At 46.4% G+C, this 16,866-nt stretch overlaps 1 protein-coding gene across 5 annotated transcripts in view; it reads left to right on the top strand.

Annotated features, from left to right (window-relative positions):
* The window catches only part of atp11a (ATPase phospholipid transporting 11A), a 375,081-nt gene that overhangs the window by 225,692 nt on the left and 132,523 nt on the right, over positions 1–16,866 (top strand). For all 5 annotated transcript variants that reach the window (XM_041199613.1, XM_041199614.1, XM_041199610.1 and 2 more), the window contains 5 exons: positions 1,756–1,933; positions 5,494–5,596; positions 8,969–9,114; positions 11,039–11,098; positions 11,897–12,024. In XM_041199613.1, coding sequence (XP_041055547.1) covers positions 1,756–1,933; positions 5,494–5,596; positions 8,969–9,114; positions 11,039–11,098; positions 11,897–12,024 — 615 coding nt within the window. The remainder of the gene's footprint in view (positions 1–1,755; positions 1,934–5,493; positions 5,597–8,968; positions 9,115–11,038; positions 11,099–11,896; positions 12,025–16,866) is intronic.

Raw genomic sequence — 16,866 nt, 5'->3', positions numbered from 1 at the left:
TTCAAAAAGAAGCATTTTTAAAATTGAATCTCAGGAATTTTTTCTGTTTATTCTTTTTATGGGATGTGAGTGTCACTGGCAAGACCAGTGTTGTTGGCCAGCCCTAATTGCCCTTGAACTGAGTGGCTTGCTCGTTCATTTCAGAGGGCAGTTAAGAGTTAACTTCATTGCTGTGGGTCTGGAGTCACATGTGGACCAGACCAGGTAAGGACGGCAGATTTCCTTCCCTAAAGAACATTAGTGACCCAGATGGGCTTTTATGAAAATTGATAAGTTTCATGGTCACCTTTACTGAGACTAGCTTTCACAGAGTCACAGAATCTTAATAGTGCAGAAGGAGGCCACTTGGTCCATCATGTATGCACCAGCTCACCAAGTGAGCATTATGACCTAGTGCCATTGCCCTGCTTTCTCCTGCACCCTTGCACATTGTTTCTATTCAAATAATCATCTAATATCCCTTGAATGCCTCGATTGAATCTCCCTCCACCACAGACCTGAACCACTCATTGTGTGAAAAAGTTTTTTCTTTATTCCAGATTTTTCTTAATTAATTGAATTTGTTAATTTAATTTAAATTCTAACCGCTGCCTTGGTGGAATTTGAACCTGTGTCCGCGGAGCGTTAGCCTGGGCCTCTGGATTAATAGTCCAGTGATATTGCCTCTACTGCACTGTCTCCCCATATCCCCAGGATTGCTGACGAGGCTGAGAAGGTGGCAGTGGTTCTCTTAAAGCACTGAAAATGGTTTTAATACGATAAAAAGATAGGTAAGAAAGCAAGCTGTGAGGAGGATACAAAGAATCTGCAGAGGGACATAGGTTAAGTGAGTGGGCAAAAAATTGGCTGATGGATAATATTGGAAAATGTGAGGTTGTCCACTTTAGCAGGAAGAATAGGAAAGCAGAATATTATTTAAATGGAGAGAGACTGCAGAATGCTGCAGTAGAGAGGGGTATGGGTGTCCTTGTGCATGAATCACAAAAAGTTAGCATGCAGTACAGTAGGTAATTAAGAAGGCAGAATGTAAAAGTAGGGAAGTGTTGCTACAGCTGTACAGGGAATTGCTGAAACCACACCTACTTGCATTGGTAGCAATTCAGAGAAAGCTCACTAAGTTGATTCCTGGGGTTAAGGGGTTTCCTTATTAGAAAAGATTGAGCAGGTTGGGCCTGTATTCATGGGAATTTAAAAGAATGAGAGCTGATCTTATTGAAACATATGAGATTCTGAGGGGGTTTTGACAGGGTAAATGCTGAGAGGATCTTTCCCCTTGTGGGGAATTTAGAATTAGGCGGCACACTTTCAAAATATGGGATCTCCCAATTAAGACAGAGTTGCAGAGGCGTTTTTTTCTCTCATCGGTACGTTACTCTTTGGAATTCTCTACCACAGGGAGGTGTGAGTGCTGGGTCAGTGAATATGTTCAAGGTTGAGTTAGACAGATTTTTGATCTACAAGGGAGTGGAGACCTAGTAAGTGGCTGGAGTTTCGACTACTGCCTGAGGACATGGAGGCGGTAGATTCAATAATGGCATTGAAAAGGGAATTGGATCAAATCTGAAAAGGAAGTATTTTCAGAATAACAGGGAAAAAGCAGTCTAGTGGCACTAGTGTCTTGCAGACAGCCAGCACAGACCTGACAGGCCAAATTACCCCCTCCTGTGCTGCAACCACTTTATGGTTCTATTACAACATACCAAAATTATAAGTATTTGGGATAATTAAACCAGGATTGTTTTTTTGCTATTTTAGATTTTCTCAGAATGATTTACATGATTATGGTCTGATCATTGATGGGGCCACACTCTCACTCATCATGAAACCTACCGAAAATGGTTCTTCAAGCAATTACAAAGATCTGTTTCTGGAAATATGCCGCAACTGTAGTGGAGTCTTATGCTGCAGAATGGCACCTTTACAGAAAGCACAGGTTAGTTTTGAATGTTTATCTATGTGTTAGTTATATCTGTTAAGTACTCACTGAGTTGCAGTGAATATTCCTTTGAAAACAAACGATTAAACCTACATTTTGCATATATTCTGCATCCCTAGCTGTGTTACTCACAGTATGTCAGATATTTGATTGGAACAAGGCTATTATGTCAATATCAATATGGCAAAAGTAAAATACTGTGAATGCTGGAAATTTGAAATAAAAAGAGAAAATGCTGGAACACTCAGCAGGTCTGGCAGCAAGTCTGGAGAGAGAGAAACTGATTAACGATTTGGGCCAGAACCTTTTCCTGATGTGACGTCACAACCTGAAACATGAACTCTGTTTCTTTGTCCACACATGCTGCCAGATCAGCTCAGCAATCTTATGGTTTCTGACGTTTTCAGTATTAGTATAACACTGCGATCTGGAGGTTAACTTGGGTTGGTGAATGAGGCATCAAGGTGGGTGCTGGTTGAAGAATGGGGCTTGAAGGTGGATGCTGGTTGGAGAATGGGGTGTGAAGGTGGGTGCTGGTTGGAGAATGGGGTGTGAAGGTGGGTGCTGGTTGGAGAAAGGGTGTGAACGTGGGTGGTGGTTGGAGAATGGGGTGTGAAGTGGGTGCTGGTTGGAGAATGGGGTGTGAAGGTGGGTGGTGGTTGGAGAATGGGGTGTGAAGTGGGTGCTGGTTGGAAAATGGGGTGTGAAATGGGTGGTGGTTGGAGAATGTGGTGTGAAGGTGGGTGCTGGTTGGAGAATGGGGTGTGAAGGTGGGTGGTGGTTGGAGAATGTGGTGTGAAGGTGGGTGCTGGTTGGAGAATGGGGTGTGAAGGTGGGTGGTGGTTGGAGAATGGGGTGTGAAGGTGGGTGGTGGTTGGAGAATGTGGTGTGAAGGTGGGTGGTGGTTGGAGAATGGGGTGTGAAGGTGGGTGCTGGTTGGGGAATGGTGTGTGAAGGTGGGTGCTGGTTGGAGAATGGGGTGTGAAGGTGGGTGCTGGTTGGAGAATGGGGTGTGAAGGTGGGTGCTGGTTGTAGAATGGGGTGTGAAGGTGGGTGGTGGTTGGAGAATGGGGTGTGAAGGTGGGTGGTGGTTGGAGAATGGGGTGTGAAGGTGGGTGGTGGTTGGAGAATGGGGTGTGAAGGTGGGTGCTGGTTGGAGAATGGGGTGTGATGATGGGTGGTGGTTGGAGAATGTGGTGTGAAGGTGGGTGCTGGTTGGAGAATGGGGTGTAAAGGTGGGTGGTGGTTGGAGAATGTGGTGTGAAGGTGGGTGGTGGTTGGAGAATGTGGTGTGAAGGTGGGTGGTGGTTGGAGAATGGGGTGTGAAGGTGGGTGCTGGTTGGAGAATGGGGTGTGAAGATGGGTGGTGGTTGGAGAATGGGGTGTGAAGGTGGGTGCTGGTTGTAGAATGGGGTGTGAATGTGGGTGCTGGTTGTAGAATGGGGTGTGAAGGTGGGTGCTGGTTGGAGAATGGGGTGTGAAGGTGGGTGCTGGTTGGAGAATGGGGTGTGATGATGGGTGGTGGTTGGAGAATGGGGTGTGAAGGTGGGTGCTGGTTGGAGAATGGGGTGTGAAGGTGGGTGCTGGTTGGAGAATGGGGTGTGAAGGTGGGTGGTGGTTGGAGAATGGGGTGTGAAGGTGGGTGCTGGTTGGAGAATGGGGTGTGAAGGTGGGTGCTGGTTGGAGAATGGGGTGTGAAGGTGGGTGCTGGTTGGAGAATGGGGTGTGAAGGTGGGTGCTGGTTGGAGAATGGGGTGTGAAGGTGGGTGCTGGTTGGAGAATGGGGTGTGAAGGTGGGTGGTGGTTGGAGAATGGGGTGTGAAGGTGGGTGCTGGTTGGAGAATGGGGTGTGAAGGGGGTGCTGGTTGGAGAATGGGGTGTGAAGGTGGGAGCTGGTTGGAGAATGGGGTGTGAAGGTGGGTGCTGGTTGGAGAATGGGGTGTGAAGGTGGGTGGTGGTTGGAGAATGGGGTGTGAAGGTGGGTGCTGGTTGGGGAATGGTGTGTGAAGGTGGGTGCTGGTTGGAGAATGGGGTGTGAAGGTGGGTGCTGGTTGGAGAATGGGGTGTGAAGGTGGGTGCTGGTTGTAGAATGGGGTGTGAAGGTGGGTGGTGGTTGGAGAATGGGGTGTGAAGGTGGGTGGTGGTTGGAGAATGGGGTGTGAAGGTGGGTGGTGGTTGGAGAATGGGGTGTGAAGGTGGGTGCTGGTTGGAGAATGGGGTGTGATGATGGGTGGTGGTTGGAGAATGTGGTGTGAAGGTGGGTGCTGGTTGGAGAATGGGGTGTAAAGGTGGGTGGTGGTTGGAGAATGTGGTGTGAAGGTGGGTGCTGGTTGGAGAATGGGGTGTGAAGGTGGGTGGTGGTTGGAGAATGGGGTGTGAAGGTGGGTGGTGGTTGGAGAATGGGGTGTGAAGGTGGGTGGTGGTTGTAGAATGGGGTGTGAAGGTGGGTGCTGGTTGTAGAATGGGGTGTGAAGGTGGGTGCTGGTTGGAGAATGGGGTGTGAAGGTGGGTGCTGGTTGGAGAATGGGGTGTGATGATGGGTGGTGGTTGGAGAATGGGGTGTGAAGGTGGGTGCTGGTTGGAGAATGGGGTGTGAAGGTGGGTGCTGGTTGGAGAATGGGGTGTGAAGGTGGGTGGTGGTTGGAGAATGGGGTGTGAAGGTGGGTGGTGGTTGGAGAATGGGGTGTGAAGGTGGGTGGTGGTTGGAGAATGGGGTGTGAAGGTGGGTGGTGGTTGGAGAATGGGGTGTGAAGGTGGGTGCTGGTTGGAGAATGGGGTGTGAAGGTGGGTGGTGGTTGGAGAATGGGGTGTGAAGGTGGGTGCTGGTTGGAGAATGGGGTGTGAAGATGGGTGGTGGTTGGAGAATGGGGTGTGAAGGTGGGTGCTGGTTGGAGAATGGGGTGTGAAGGTGGGTGCTGGTTGGAGAATGGGGTGTGAAGGTGGGTGCTGGTTGGAGAATGGGGTGTGAAGATGGGTGGTGGTTGGAGAATGGGGTGTGAAGGTGGGTGCTGGTTGGAGAATGGGGTGTGAAGGTGGGTGGTGGTTGTAGAATGGGGTGTGAAGGTGGGTGCTGGTTGGAGAATGGGGTGTGAAGGTGGGTGGTGGTTGGAGAATGTGGTGTGAAGGTGGGTGCTGTTTGGAGAATGGGGTGTGAAGGTGGGTGCTGGTTGGAGAATGGGGTGTGAAGGTGGGTGCTGGTTGGAGAATGGGGTGTGAAGGTGGGAGCTGGTTGGAGAATGGGGTGTGAAGGTGGGTGGTGGTTGGAGAATGGGGTGTGAAGGTGGGAGCTGGTTGGAGAATGGGGTGTGAAGGTGGGTGCTGGTTGGAGAATGGGATGTGATGTTGGAGCTGGTTGGAGAATGGGGTGTGAAGGTGGGTGCTGGTTGTAGAATGGGATGTGATGTTGGTGCTGGTTGGAGAATGGGGTGTGAAGTGGAGAATTTCCAAGCCCCTACCATGAACATATTTACATTTACTTAGTGATATTTAGGGTAGAAGGATGTTGAGATTGCATTGTACCATTAATCCATGTTCGTTCTTTTAACCCTTATTTGCAGATAGTTAAATTGATCAAATCTTCAAAAGAGCATCCCATAACTTTGGCAATTGGAGATGGGGCTAATGATGTCAGTATGATTCTGGAAGCTCATGTTGGAATTGGTAAAATCATCCATTCATTTTTAAAACACATTTTGAGCTTTACCATTTTTTTTCCTGATTAACACCTGGCATGATCTCTAATTCACAGTATTCTGGGAGGATAAGAATTATGGAACCATTTCATCTCTGGGAGTCTGATCTTAGATAAGCTGAAAGGCCTCCCTCATCTGTACTTTTCTATGATTTAACTTCTCGTCTGCATCGTTGCCCACTATAACTCAGAATCTGCTGTACCCATTCAACTTCCAAATGTAACTAGAAATTGGGTAGGGACACAAGAACAGGACAAGTCCATCAGCCCCACAATTCTTATGATAAGTATGGTGAGAATCTGAAGCCCCAGAAATGAGCCACGGGAAGCACCACTTGTCATATCCTGGCAATCAGAAAATGTTCCCATTACTCTGTATTCTGCAGTGAAATACCAGCTCGTGCCTCAAGGTTACCTCCAATTTTGTGTACTTTTATTTTTAATAATTCTTCTTTGAAATGTCATTGAATGCCTTCCGAAAGTCTGATGGACACCATCTTAGACACTCACATGTTCACCATGTTTTGGACCTCGTCAAAAAATTTCAACCAGATTAGTCAGACATGGGCTACCCTTCACAAATCCATACTGGCCCCATGATCAATGCATACTCCCTCAAGTATTCACTTATATTGGGCCAGATTTTCACTACCAAGACAGGTAGCTCAAGTTGGGAAATTTTCCAACTCACAGACCCACCGGGGCAGAAAGGCCCCCAAACGTCATGATCTTCATTCGGGGAGAATGGGTGCAGGAGAGAGTCAGGCCCACAGGCAGAGTATAGGTGGCTACGGAGTGGCCGAATGCCATAGCGCGCAGATTAGAAGGCCCACTTTTGTTCTCTAGCACTTCGTCCCAGTTGTATTAAAAGCTGTTAGGCCCTCTAGCCCTCAACTCTCATACCTCTTACCCAGCCACCTCCATGCACTCCATGCCAACTCATGCTGCCCCCCCCCCCCCACAAGCCTCCCACATAACCCCTTGTACCCTCCATGCCATCTCATAGCCCTTCCATGCTTATTCACCCAGTATGCATTTTGTACAGAACCAATAAATGATACCGTAATAATGGCACGTGTGGAACTGTTCAGGAAATAAAAATCCATTCACAAAAAATACAGTTCCTGCAACACTATAAATGTGTTGGAAAAAATATAAATAACATGCTTCAGACACTTTACATCTCTTAATCTTTTGCAAATAAACATTGAGGTATCGACAGAAGAGATCACAGAAAGAACAATTTATTGTAACTACTTAAAAATGTTAGTCAAGCAATATCAACAGTTCTCTCCAGCTGTCAAAACAGAACCCTCTGCTGAGAAAATCATTTTGGGCCTGGGTTCCTAGCCAATCATGCAGAATGAAACCATTCAGTTCTACTGAATAAGTTCTTACACCTGTCCTCATTCTGCTTGCTTGGCTGAGAGCCCAGGCTCATCAAAGGGTTTTAACACCAGTGGGTTCTGTTTTGACAGCTGGGGAGAACTGTTGATTATGCTTGACTGACATCTTTAAGCAGTTATAATAAATTGTCCTGTCTGTGATCTCTTCTGTCAATGTCTCAAAGTTTATTTGCACAAGATTAAGGAGCATGAAGTCTTTGAAGCCTCTGTTATGATACTTTAGCCTGTCTGACATTTTTGTAGGTTTGTAGGACCAGCAGTTTTTTTTCAAAAGATTTGTAAATGTGTTTTTCTTTGAGCAATTCCACACATGTCATTGTTACTACATGATTCATTGGTTCTGTATACTGGGTGAATGGGCATGGAACGGTCATGAGTTGGAATGGAGGATATGAGGGGCCTGTGGAGTAGGTGGGAGGCATGAGTTGCTGTAGAGAGGGCATGGGTAAGACATTTTGAAGCCACCTTTCAAAAGGTTCCCAAATCCAAACTATAACCGGAATTTTCCAGGCTCCTGCAGTGGAGCCAGCGAGCCAGTGAAATCTCCATTCACATTGGCAGGACCAGAAGATTCAGCCGGCGTGAGGGGCTGGAATATTTCAGCCTGTGGTTCATGACTCCTCTGACGGACCGTGAACCATGAGTCATCCAGAAGCTTGCATGACTCCACGAAATTTGCAGGGAGGCTAAGAGATGCCTAGCCCTGCAGTGGAACGAGGAGTGCAGGGCGTTGCCTCGCTACTCACATCCTTATCTTGTGTCAGAGAAAAATGGCAGCGCCAAGAATGGCGATCAGAAGCCTGGAATGGACTCCGTCTGACATTTTTAACTAGCTCCAGAATCGTTACGACTCAGTGAAAATCCAGGCCTTTGTCTTGATGTTCGATTCCTGTAACTTGCCCACAACTGATGTTAAACTGATGGGTCTATAGTGTCCTAGGTACGCCCTAACCCCAATCATCCATCTTGAATCATAGTTACATTTGCAATTATTTAGTCCAGACAGCTGATATAGCCAGGAGGACAAGTCTTGGCAGGACTTTTTAAGGTGAGAGATTTCAGTGAGAGGCTGTGTGCAAGAAAGAATACGGAGGGTTGCTTGAACACTGATTCTGGAGCCAAGCATTCGATAACCATTTGCATTACAAATGAATACTTACATTCTATTTACGAAGCGAGGATGAGCAGTTGAACAGAGGGGGCTCCCATGGTGCAAAGTAAATAGGGGGTGGGGGGTGGGGTGCGGGGAAACTATTCTCTTATCTTAAACCTCCTCTCATTAATTCTTAGAACTTCGTCCAGCACTGATCCATAGACCTGGAAGTGGGAGATGCAGAGGCATTGACACCTCTCCCCCACATAGCTGTCACACTGCCTTTCACTGACTTCTTTCCTGCATGTTTTCACCAGATCATTTTAATCGATGTGTAAGCAATTCTTTATGCTTTAGGTGTTTTGGCTCTGGTGAATGAGTTGGGCCACCTGACACATTTTGAAGAGGTTGCCGTATCTTCCTTCACAAAACTGAGGTGTACAGCCAATGGAATGTAACATTCTGAGCAATGTTGGAAGACAAATTATTTACCTGCTGGCTCCTCCTAAGAAGTTATTTTTGATTCCTGTAGCAACAAGTACCAGAGTATTTTTCACATTTTACACTCCTTGAATATCTAAATATATGTAAATGAGCTGAGCCCTGTGAATTCCAGCAAAGTCAGTGTCATATGTCTTGGACAGACAGAGGTTCTACTCTGACTCTGACCCTAACCCAACAAACCTACCTACACCAAATATTCATAAACAGATCCAAGGTACAATGAGAGGGATATATTGATAGAAACAGAGGCCAAATGCACAATTTTCAAATTCCCCTTTTATTGGTGTCACTGCTTTCATTCTTTGAGTGTTTGCCTGAAGTTTTGTTTGTTTCCCCAGGTATTTTAGGGAAGGAAGGTCGTCAAGCAGCACGGAACAGTGATTATTGTATTCCCAAGTTTAAACATCTCAAGAAGTTGCTACTTGTCCATGGCCATTATTATTACATTCGAATTGCCCAACTTGTCCAGTATTTCTTCTACAAGGTGTGTGCATTAATTTATACCTTATCTTTTTAAGGAAAATGAATTAAATCAACAGCTTTAAGTCTCTGATTAAAGTAAATCTATAATTACTGACTGGAATGCCATTGGACCTGTGCTGTACCTAGCACTAGTAAAGACTTTGTGTGGTGATACACTTTCATTGGTGCGCTCAATAAGATGAAGTAAACTTTGAAGTGCTGTTACTGAGTGACTAGGAAAGTACCTCACAGCCGCCTGTCATATTATAACCAGTCTTGTATCAAATAACTCGAAATGACTGGGAACTATCAGAAATACCGATCTATGCCTCAAGTACATGCAACAGCAATCCTCAGAAATTGAGGGGAAAATATCCAAAAGCACTGTGATGGTACAGATAACTCTATGTACAGACAATTATTCTCTCAGATTCTTTCTATATGAGAAAAAAAACTAGAAAGAGTGGAGGCCTGAAGAGACTTGGGGGCCCAGGTACATAGATCATTAAAATATCATGAACAGGTACAGAAAATAAGCTGACGGACTGCTGGTCTTAGAGGACTAGAATAGAAGGGGGTAGTAGTCATGCTTCAACTATACAGAACCCTGGTCAGGCCACATCTGGAGTATTATGTTCAGTACTGGGCACCGCACCTTAGGAAGGATATGCTGGCCTTGGAGTGAATGCAACATAAGTTCACTAAAATGATAACTGGGTTCAGGGGTTAAATAATGAGAGATTATACAAACTAGAGTTGTATCCCTTTGAATTTAGAAGGAAAGGAATGATTTGATCTAAGTTTTAAGGGAAACTGATAGAGTAGATAGAAAGAAACTATTTCTGCTGGTTGGGAGTCGAGGACCATAGAACATCATCTGAAAATTAGAGCTAGACCTTCAGGAGTCAAATTAGGAATCATTCTACATATATAGGGTTGCAGAAACTTGCAGCTCTGTTCCACAGGCAGTAATTGATACAAGATTGTTGTAAAATTTAAATCTGAGTAACAGATTTTTGTTATTGAGGGTGTTATCAGCTGATGTTATTGCTGAGCAAGCTAGACCCCAGAGTGAAGTCTGTCTCGCTGATCATAAACCTCTTTTTTCATTGTGAAAACGAAGAGGAAGAGCTATTGACCTCAAAAACACAGAACCTCAGTAACACCTTTAGAATTTTTAAAATTGTTAAATTTATTAAAAAGAAAAAAAATTTAAGCAAACAAGATAAAAGTTGCGCAGTTTAAAAAAAAGTCTTACAGAACAATCCCAAAAAAGCACACTTGCTTAAAAGTGCACAATTTGACTATCTTTTTGGCAATAACCCCTTATAGATTTTTAACATTGAAATCCAGTAAGTATTACCCAACTCAAGGAATTTTAATAAAAGTACACCTCACGACTTCTCAGACACTTCTACTCTGATGTGGAATTCCAAAAGGAAGTTCAGAAACAGCCTGTTTCCTAAAACAAAGACATTGCTGACTTAGCATTGAGTTCCTTTCTTCAATCGAAATCTTTCACAGCTTCTCTGCACTCCAGCACACAAAAGCTTCACTGGAAGCTAGCATAGGCTTAGGCTATTGTAATGTAAATTTATAAGCGGTATTCGAAAACTGAAAATGTCTGAAATCCAAAATGCATCAGCCTCCAGGGTTTCAGATAAAGGACACTCAGCCTGTAGTCACTTGGACAGGTTAGGATCTGGAATGCACTGCCTGAGAGTGTAGTGGAGGCAGGTTCAATTGAGGCTTTCAAAAGGGAATTAGATTATTATCTGCAAAGGAAGAGTGTGCAGGACTATGAGGAGAAGGCGGGGGAGTGAGCTGCAGCTTCAGAGAGTCAGCACACGCACAATGAGCTGAATGCCCTCCCATGTTTTGTAAACATTCTGTGATTATATCTGTGGTGTTTTAATTACTAATCTCACAATTGTGTTGTTTTCCAGAATGTTTGCTTCATATTCCCTCAGTTTTTGTATCAGTTCTTTTGTGGATTTTCTCAACAGGTTAGTACTCTGTTCCATAAATCCATTTTGTACGAACGCGTTGCTTGTGAAGTAAAGTATTGCTTGAACATAGCTGATCACACAGGGCAGGAACGCAGTTACAGTCTGTCTTGATCAAGAAAGAAGTTGGCAGTAATTAGTATCGGTGCTTCAGGGGCTTCATGTGTTGCAAATTGTGTGAACTACTTTCCAAGGCTGATATAAGATTTTTATTTAATCAGTGATAATTCACAGCAGTGCATTAACATGCTGTGGCCCAATAACAGGCTGCTGTTCCTCACACAAAGAAGTATTGGTGGATTTGTCGTTGGGGCAGTTGCTTGAGTTAAAGCTTGGGTCCTTCCCGACAGGACTGCTAGTTGCTTCTCTCAATTCCAGTATTGACGTAAACCGAGATGGATATCTCGGGGTCTGGAATTATGGGTTAACTTTAGCAGGGAGGCAGTGGCGTAGTGATAGTAATCCAGAGACCCAGGGTAATGCTCTGGGGTTCGAATCCCACCACAGCAGATGGTGGAATTTGAATTCAAGATAAAAAGCTGGAATTAAAAGTCCAATGAGCATGACACCATTGTTGTAAAAACCCATATGGTTCACTAATGTCCTTTAGGCCTGCATGTGACTCCAGACCTACAGCAATGTGGTTGACTCTTAAATGCCCTCTTGCCCTCTGAGCAGGGACAATTAGGGATGGGCAATAAATGTTGGCCTAACCAGTGATGCCCACATCCCATGAATGGATAAAAAAATTGATACTTTAAAAGCTTGCAAAATAATAGAGGATTTCTTTTCTTACAGCCATTGTATGACACTGCATACCTTACATTGTACAACATCAGCTTCACCTCTCTTCCCATCCTGTTGTACAGCCTTATGGAACAACATGTCAGCATTGATACACTGAAAAGAAACCCAACATTGTACAGGTGAGCTTAAAGACTATGAGCATATCTTGCATGTTGCAATTGCTACAATGTTCTTTTAATGGAACTTTACAGAATATATTCAGGAAACCAGACTGGTGTGGGGAGGGGGGAACATGCTGGAAATGCTGTAGTCCTTCAAGTGCAGCTCCACCACTAGAGGTGTGTGATTGATGAATTTATCATTAATCTTTGCATTGAATTCCCAAAGGAAGTGTAGAGTGTGTTGAGCTTACAGATGAGTTGATTTTCAAGTGAAGTTATGTATCAAAAATTGAAAGGCAACTCACTGGTAAAATGAAAATATGAATTGAACAAATTGTAGATTATATGGCTGGCAAAGATATTGCAGTGTAAGTTTCTTTTGATGAAGGGTTCTCATCTTGAGCATCACCTTCAATGCTCAATGATTCAGGCCTCCTCAGAAAATCTAAAGATTATCACTGTAGGAGGGGCAGAAATGAACATTCAAAAAGAATGATACCAAATTCTGGACCATGTCAAAGTGAGAAGGATAGCCAGGTTAAAGTGGTAGGCTGATATGTGTTGAGACAGTTGAGTGCACATAATGTGAAGTAGTACATTTTGGAGGGAAAGAAACAATGTACTGTAAATGGCAAGAGTTTCAGCAGGATGGCAGAATATACCAAATTCTTAAATGGTTATTGTGCAAGTTTGAAAAGCCATTCAAAAAAAAAGCAATGGGATTCTGGACCTCATACACAGGGGCACTGAACAAAAAGCAAGGAGTGATGTGAATTTATACCAGAGATTGCTGAAGCCATAGTCAGTTCTTAGCAGTTCCTTGTTCCAGTCCTAGTCCTCCCGCAACTCTTTCTCCGGCACATCGATGACTCTATTGGTGCTGCTTCCTCTTCTTATCTGGAACTGGAATGTTGATCAATTTTGCTTCCAATTTCCACCCTTCTCATGCCTTCACATGGTCCATCACTGACACTTCCCTTTCCCTTCCCTTCCCTTGACTTCTTTCTCTCCATTTCTGAGGGTAGACTGTCGACTAATATTCACCTCAAGCTCACCAACTCCCAGTTACTTGATTACAGCTCCTCACAACCTGCTTCCTGTAAGGACCCCATGCCATTCTCCCAGTTTCTCCGTCTCCATTGTATCTGTTCTGATGATGCTACCTTCCACAATGGTGCTTCTGACATGTTTTCCTTTTTCCTCAATCAATGATTGTCCATGCCCCCACCTCCCTGCCCTCCCAACTGCGGTTAACAGGGCCCTCGACCATGTCCAACTTGTGCCCTCACCCCTTTCCACCTCTCCCAGAACCATGACAGGGTTCCCCTTGCCCTCACTTTCCACCCCACCAGCATTCACGGGATATTCTCCGCTATTTCCGCCAACTCCAGCACAATGCAACCACCAAACACATCTTCCCCTCCCCTCCCCCTGTCAGCATTCAGAAGTGACTGTTCCCTCTGTGACGCCCTGGTCCACTCCTCTATCACCCCAACACCTCATCCCCTTCCCACAGCACCTTCTCATGCAATTGCAGGAAGTGTAACACCTGCCTCTTTACCTCCATCCAAGCCCCCAAACACTCCTTCCAGGTGAAGCAGTGATTCACTAATACTTCTTTCAGCTTAGCCTGCAGTACTCATTCCTTACCGTGTGGTCCCCTCTACACTGGGGAGACCAAACGCAGACTGGGTGACCACTTTGCAGAACACCTTCATTCAGCCCACAAGCACGACCCTGAGCTTCAGTTCACCATCTTGCTCTCACATTCACATTTTTTGTCCTTGACCTGCTGCAATGTTCCAGTGAAGCCCAAAGCAAGCTGGAGAAACAGTCCCTCATCTTCTAGTTCGGCACTTTACAGCCTTCTGGACTCAACATTGACTTCAACAACTTCAGACCATGAACTCTGACCTCCATTTTGTATTTTTTTCCCTCAGTGCCAGCCTGTATCTTGTTCTCATGTTTTGCTTTCAGACAATGCTGACCTTTTTTTTCTGCTATTAACACCTACTCTGGTTTAATGCATTTTTCCTTTACCACTCTCTTTGCCTTTTGTTCCATGACGTTTTTATCATTTAATCTCCCTCATCTTCTAACCTATCCCTGACCTTCCCTTTTGTTCTACCTAACCCTCCCCCCCCCACCTATTTCAACAGCATAAAATCCATCACATCTCTCTCATGATAATAGTTGATTGTGGTAGTGGACTCCAGTATTAGATACTGTACAGTAATCTGTACTAGATATGGGGTCACCTGAGCAGGGAGTTGAAGGTCAGATAGCACATGTTGGAGCCTGTCTTGTCAGAATTTAGTTGCTGCAGATGTGGGTTTATGTTAGGAAAATGCGTTATTAATAAAGTTAACTCAACGACAGTGTCGACAGCCTGTGTGTGTCATTGAAACAAATAACAAGGCAATCGTTACCTCACCTCTGCTCTGAAGAGTCATATTGGACTTGAAATGTTGGGCGGAATAGTCCCAGATTCGCACCAAGTGCAGCAGCAGGCGGACAAAACAACGTTTTCACACTGTATCGACGCAAACCTGCCGCATTTCTTATGCATTCCCGGGAAACACACCCTTTCCAAGGCGGATGGGTCTCATTTGCCCACCACGCCATCCCTTCACCATGTCATCATGCCAGGCACTACATTTAAAATACAGCCACACTTAGTGCTTCCAGCCCAGGGCTGCAGCAAAGAAGATATGGCCCCGAAAGACAAGACAAGAAGACAGCAGCCCTCGAGCGCCCTTTTGGACTCTGTGGAGGCCACTGTGATGTCCTCTACCCCGGCTCTGGCCGCAGGAGGGGCAGCTACATTCACTGGCATCTCACTCACTGCCAGCTCAAGGGACATCACCACTCACTCTCTCACACACACCCTCACATCTCCATCTGGCCTCATCTCCTCTGGAGACTGCCTCCTCAGCCCTCACCATCATGAGGCCACTTGCACAGATCAACATGGGATACCACACACACACCCTGGGATACCCTCTTTCTCCAGTACAGCCCTCGCCCTGCAGCCTGAGGCCACTTCCACCTCTTCCCCAAACAAGCCCTCGCCCTGAATGTGTGATGGGCTTGTGAGTATGTGAGTTTAGAGGGATGAGATGGTTGCCTTACCCTGGCTGCATGACTGAGATCATTCATGCTCTATCTGCATTGGATGGCCAACCTTTCCTGTGCAGCATTGGCACCGACCACTGCTGCCACTGCCAGCAAGCCAGAGTGCTAATGTAGCTGCCCCTCCTGCAGCCAGAGCCGGGATAGAGGACATCACAGTGGCCTCCACAGAGAAGCTGCCTCTGCCTTACGGCTGGTCTGGGAGGTAGGGAGCTGCCCGTGAGCCTCCCTAACGGTGATGTGGTGCTGCCTGTGGAGCCTGGCGCTGATGACTGTGAGTGCTGTCCGAAGCAAGATAGGCAAACAAACCTCGAATCCCCGAGCGAACTGCAGCTCAACAGGTCCACGCCGCTTATGTGCTGTTTTGAAACACGCCGGCGTGATTTCCCGCCTACATGGGTGATGATCCAGCTAGGGAGGAATGATCCAGCGGGGGAGGAATGATCCAGCGGGGGAGGAATGATCCAGCGGGGGAGGAATGATCCAGCCGGGGAGGAATGATCCAGCGGGGGAGGAATGATCCAACCGGGGAGGAATGATCCAGCGGGCTGGCCTTATAAAGATATGCTAGTGTATTACACTGAGGCTCCCAATGTCCGACGGTGGGAAATGTGGCCTGCCATTGGCAAGCTGAGCGGGCGATCGCAAACGGTTTTCACGCCATTGTGGAACTGATCACGCCACATAGTCCCCTCACACCACTGAACACACCTGACACCAGAGGGCACAGATAATCCTGGCCTTTAACTCTGTTTCTCTCTCCACAGATGCTACCAGACTTGCTGAGTTTTCCAGCACTTTCTGCTTTTACGTCAGTTCTGGTCATCCCATTATAAGAAGGATGGTAGAGCCATGGGAAGGGGGCAGTTAAGGTTCACTAAAGAGATACCAGGGCCAGAATGTTCCCCTCCCACTGTAAGTTCCATGGTGGGTGTGGGAACAGGGAGAGTTCCCGGCTAATGTGAGGGGAAGTCCATTACGTGCAATCGTGGACTCCCCACCTAACTAATTATGCATGTGTGTGGTTTGTGACGTGTCTCGTGGTGAGGCAGGCATGAAGTCACGTGCCCTCCGTCATGTCCATGAAGGCACCCTGACAGCCAGTGGATCAGCATGTCAAAACCTCAGGGCACTGAGAGGGCCTCAAAAGGCACCAAGTGCTGGTCCCGTGCTCCAGCGATGCCTCGCTGGGGGGACTCCTCCAGGCTGTGGAGGATGGGCGAGATGTCCTCTTTCCCAAGGATGGGAGCAGGAGGCATGCCCGACTCACCACATTGGCCTGGGAGGAGGTCGCCATGTTGGTCAGTGCCAGAGGGGTGTAGAGGTGGAACTGGATGAATGATTTAATCCATGCCGCCAGGCTAAGTGAACCCTCTGCTCTCTAAACTCATCTCACTATTTTTCTGAATCTGGCATGGGTCGTGGGCATTAATAGCAAGGCCAGCATCTCTGTTGCCCGTCCCTAAAACCCTTGAGAAGGTGCTGGAATGCTGCCTTAGTGTCCCACTGCAGTCCGTGTGGTTTTCTGGTGGGGAGGCCACTGACCCAGCCACACTGAAGGCACAACCATTGTGGAGGGAGGGAGTTATTGGAGTAGAGGGCAACTTGCAGATGCTGCTGATACCATGCGTCTGCTGTCTTTGCCCTTCTAGCTGCTAGAGCCGGTCTGGAGGGGGCTGCGGAAGTAGCCTGGGGGAAGTAGCAGTGCATCTTTCACTTAGTACGTAC

The sequence above is a fragment of the Carcharodon carcharias genome, chromosome 11 (genome assembly GCF_017639515.1).
Source record: "Carcharodon carcharias isolate sCarCar2 chromosome 11, sCarCar2.pri, whole genome shotgun sequence".
Lineage (NCBI taxonomy): Eukaryota > Metazoa > Chordata > Chondrichthyes > Lamniformes > Lamnidae > Carcharodon > Carcharodon carcharias.
Note: the sequence above shows the minus strand (reverse complement) of the source record. Positions and strands in the feature narration are given on the sequence as shown.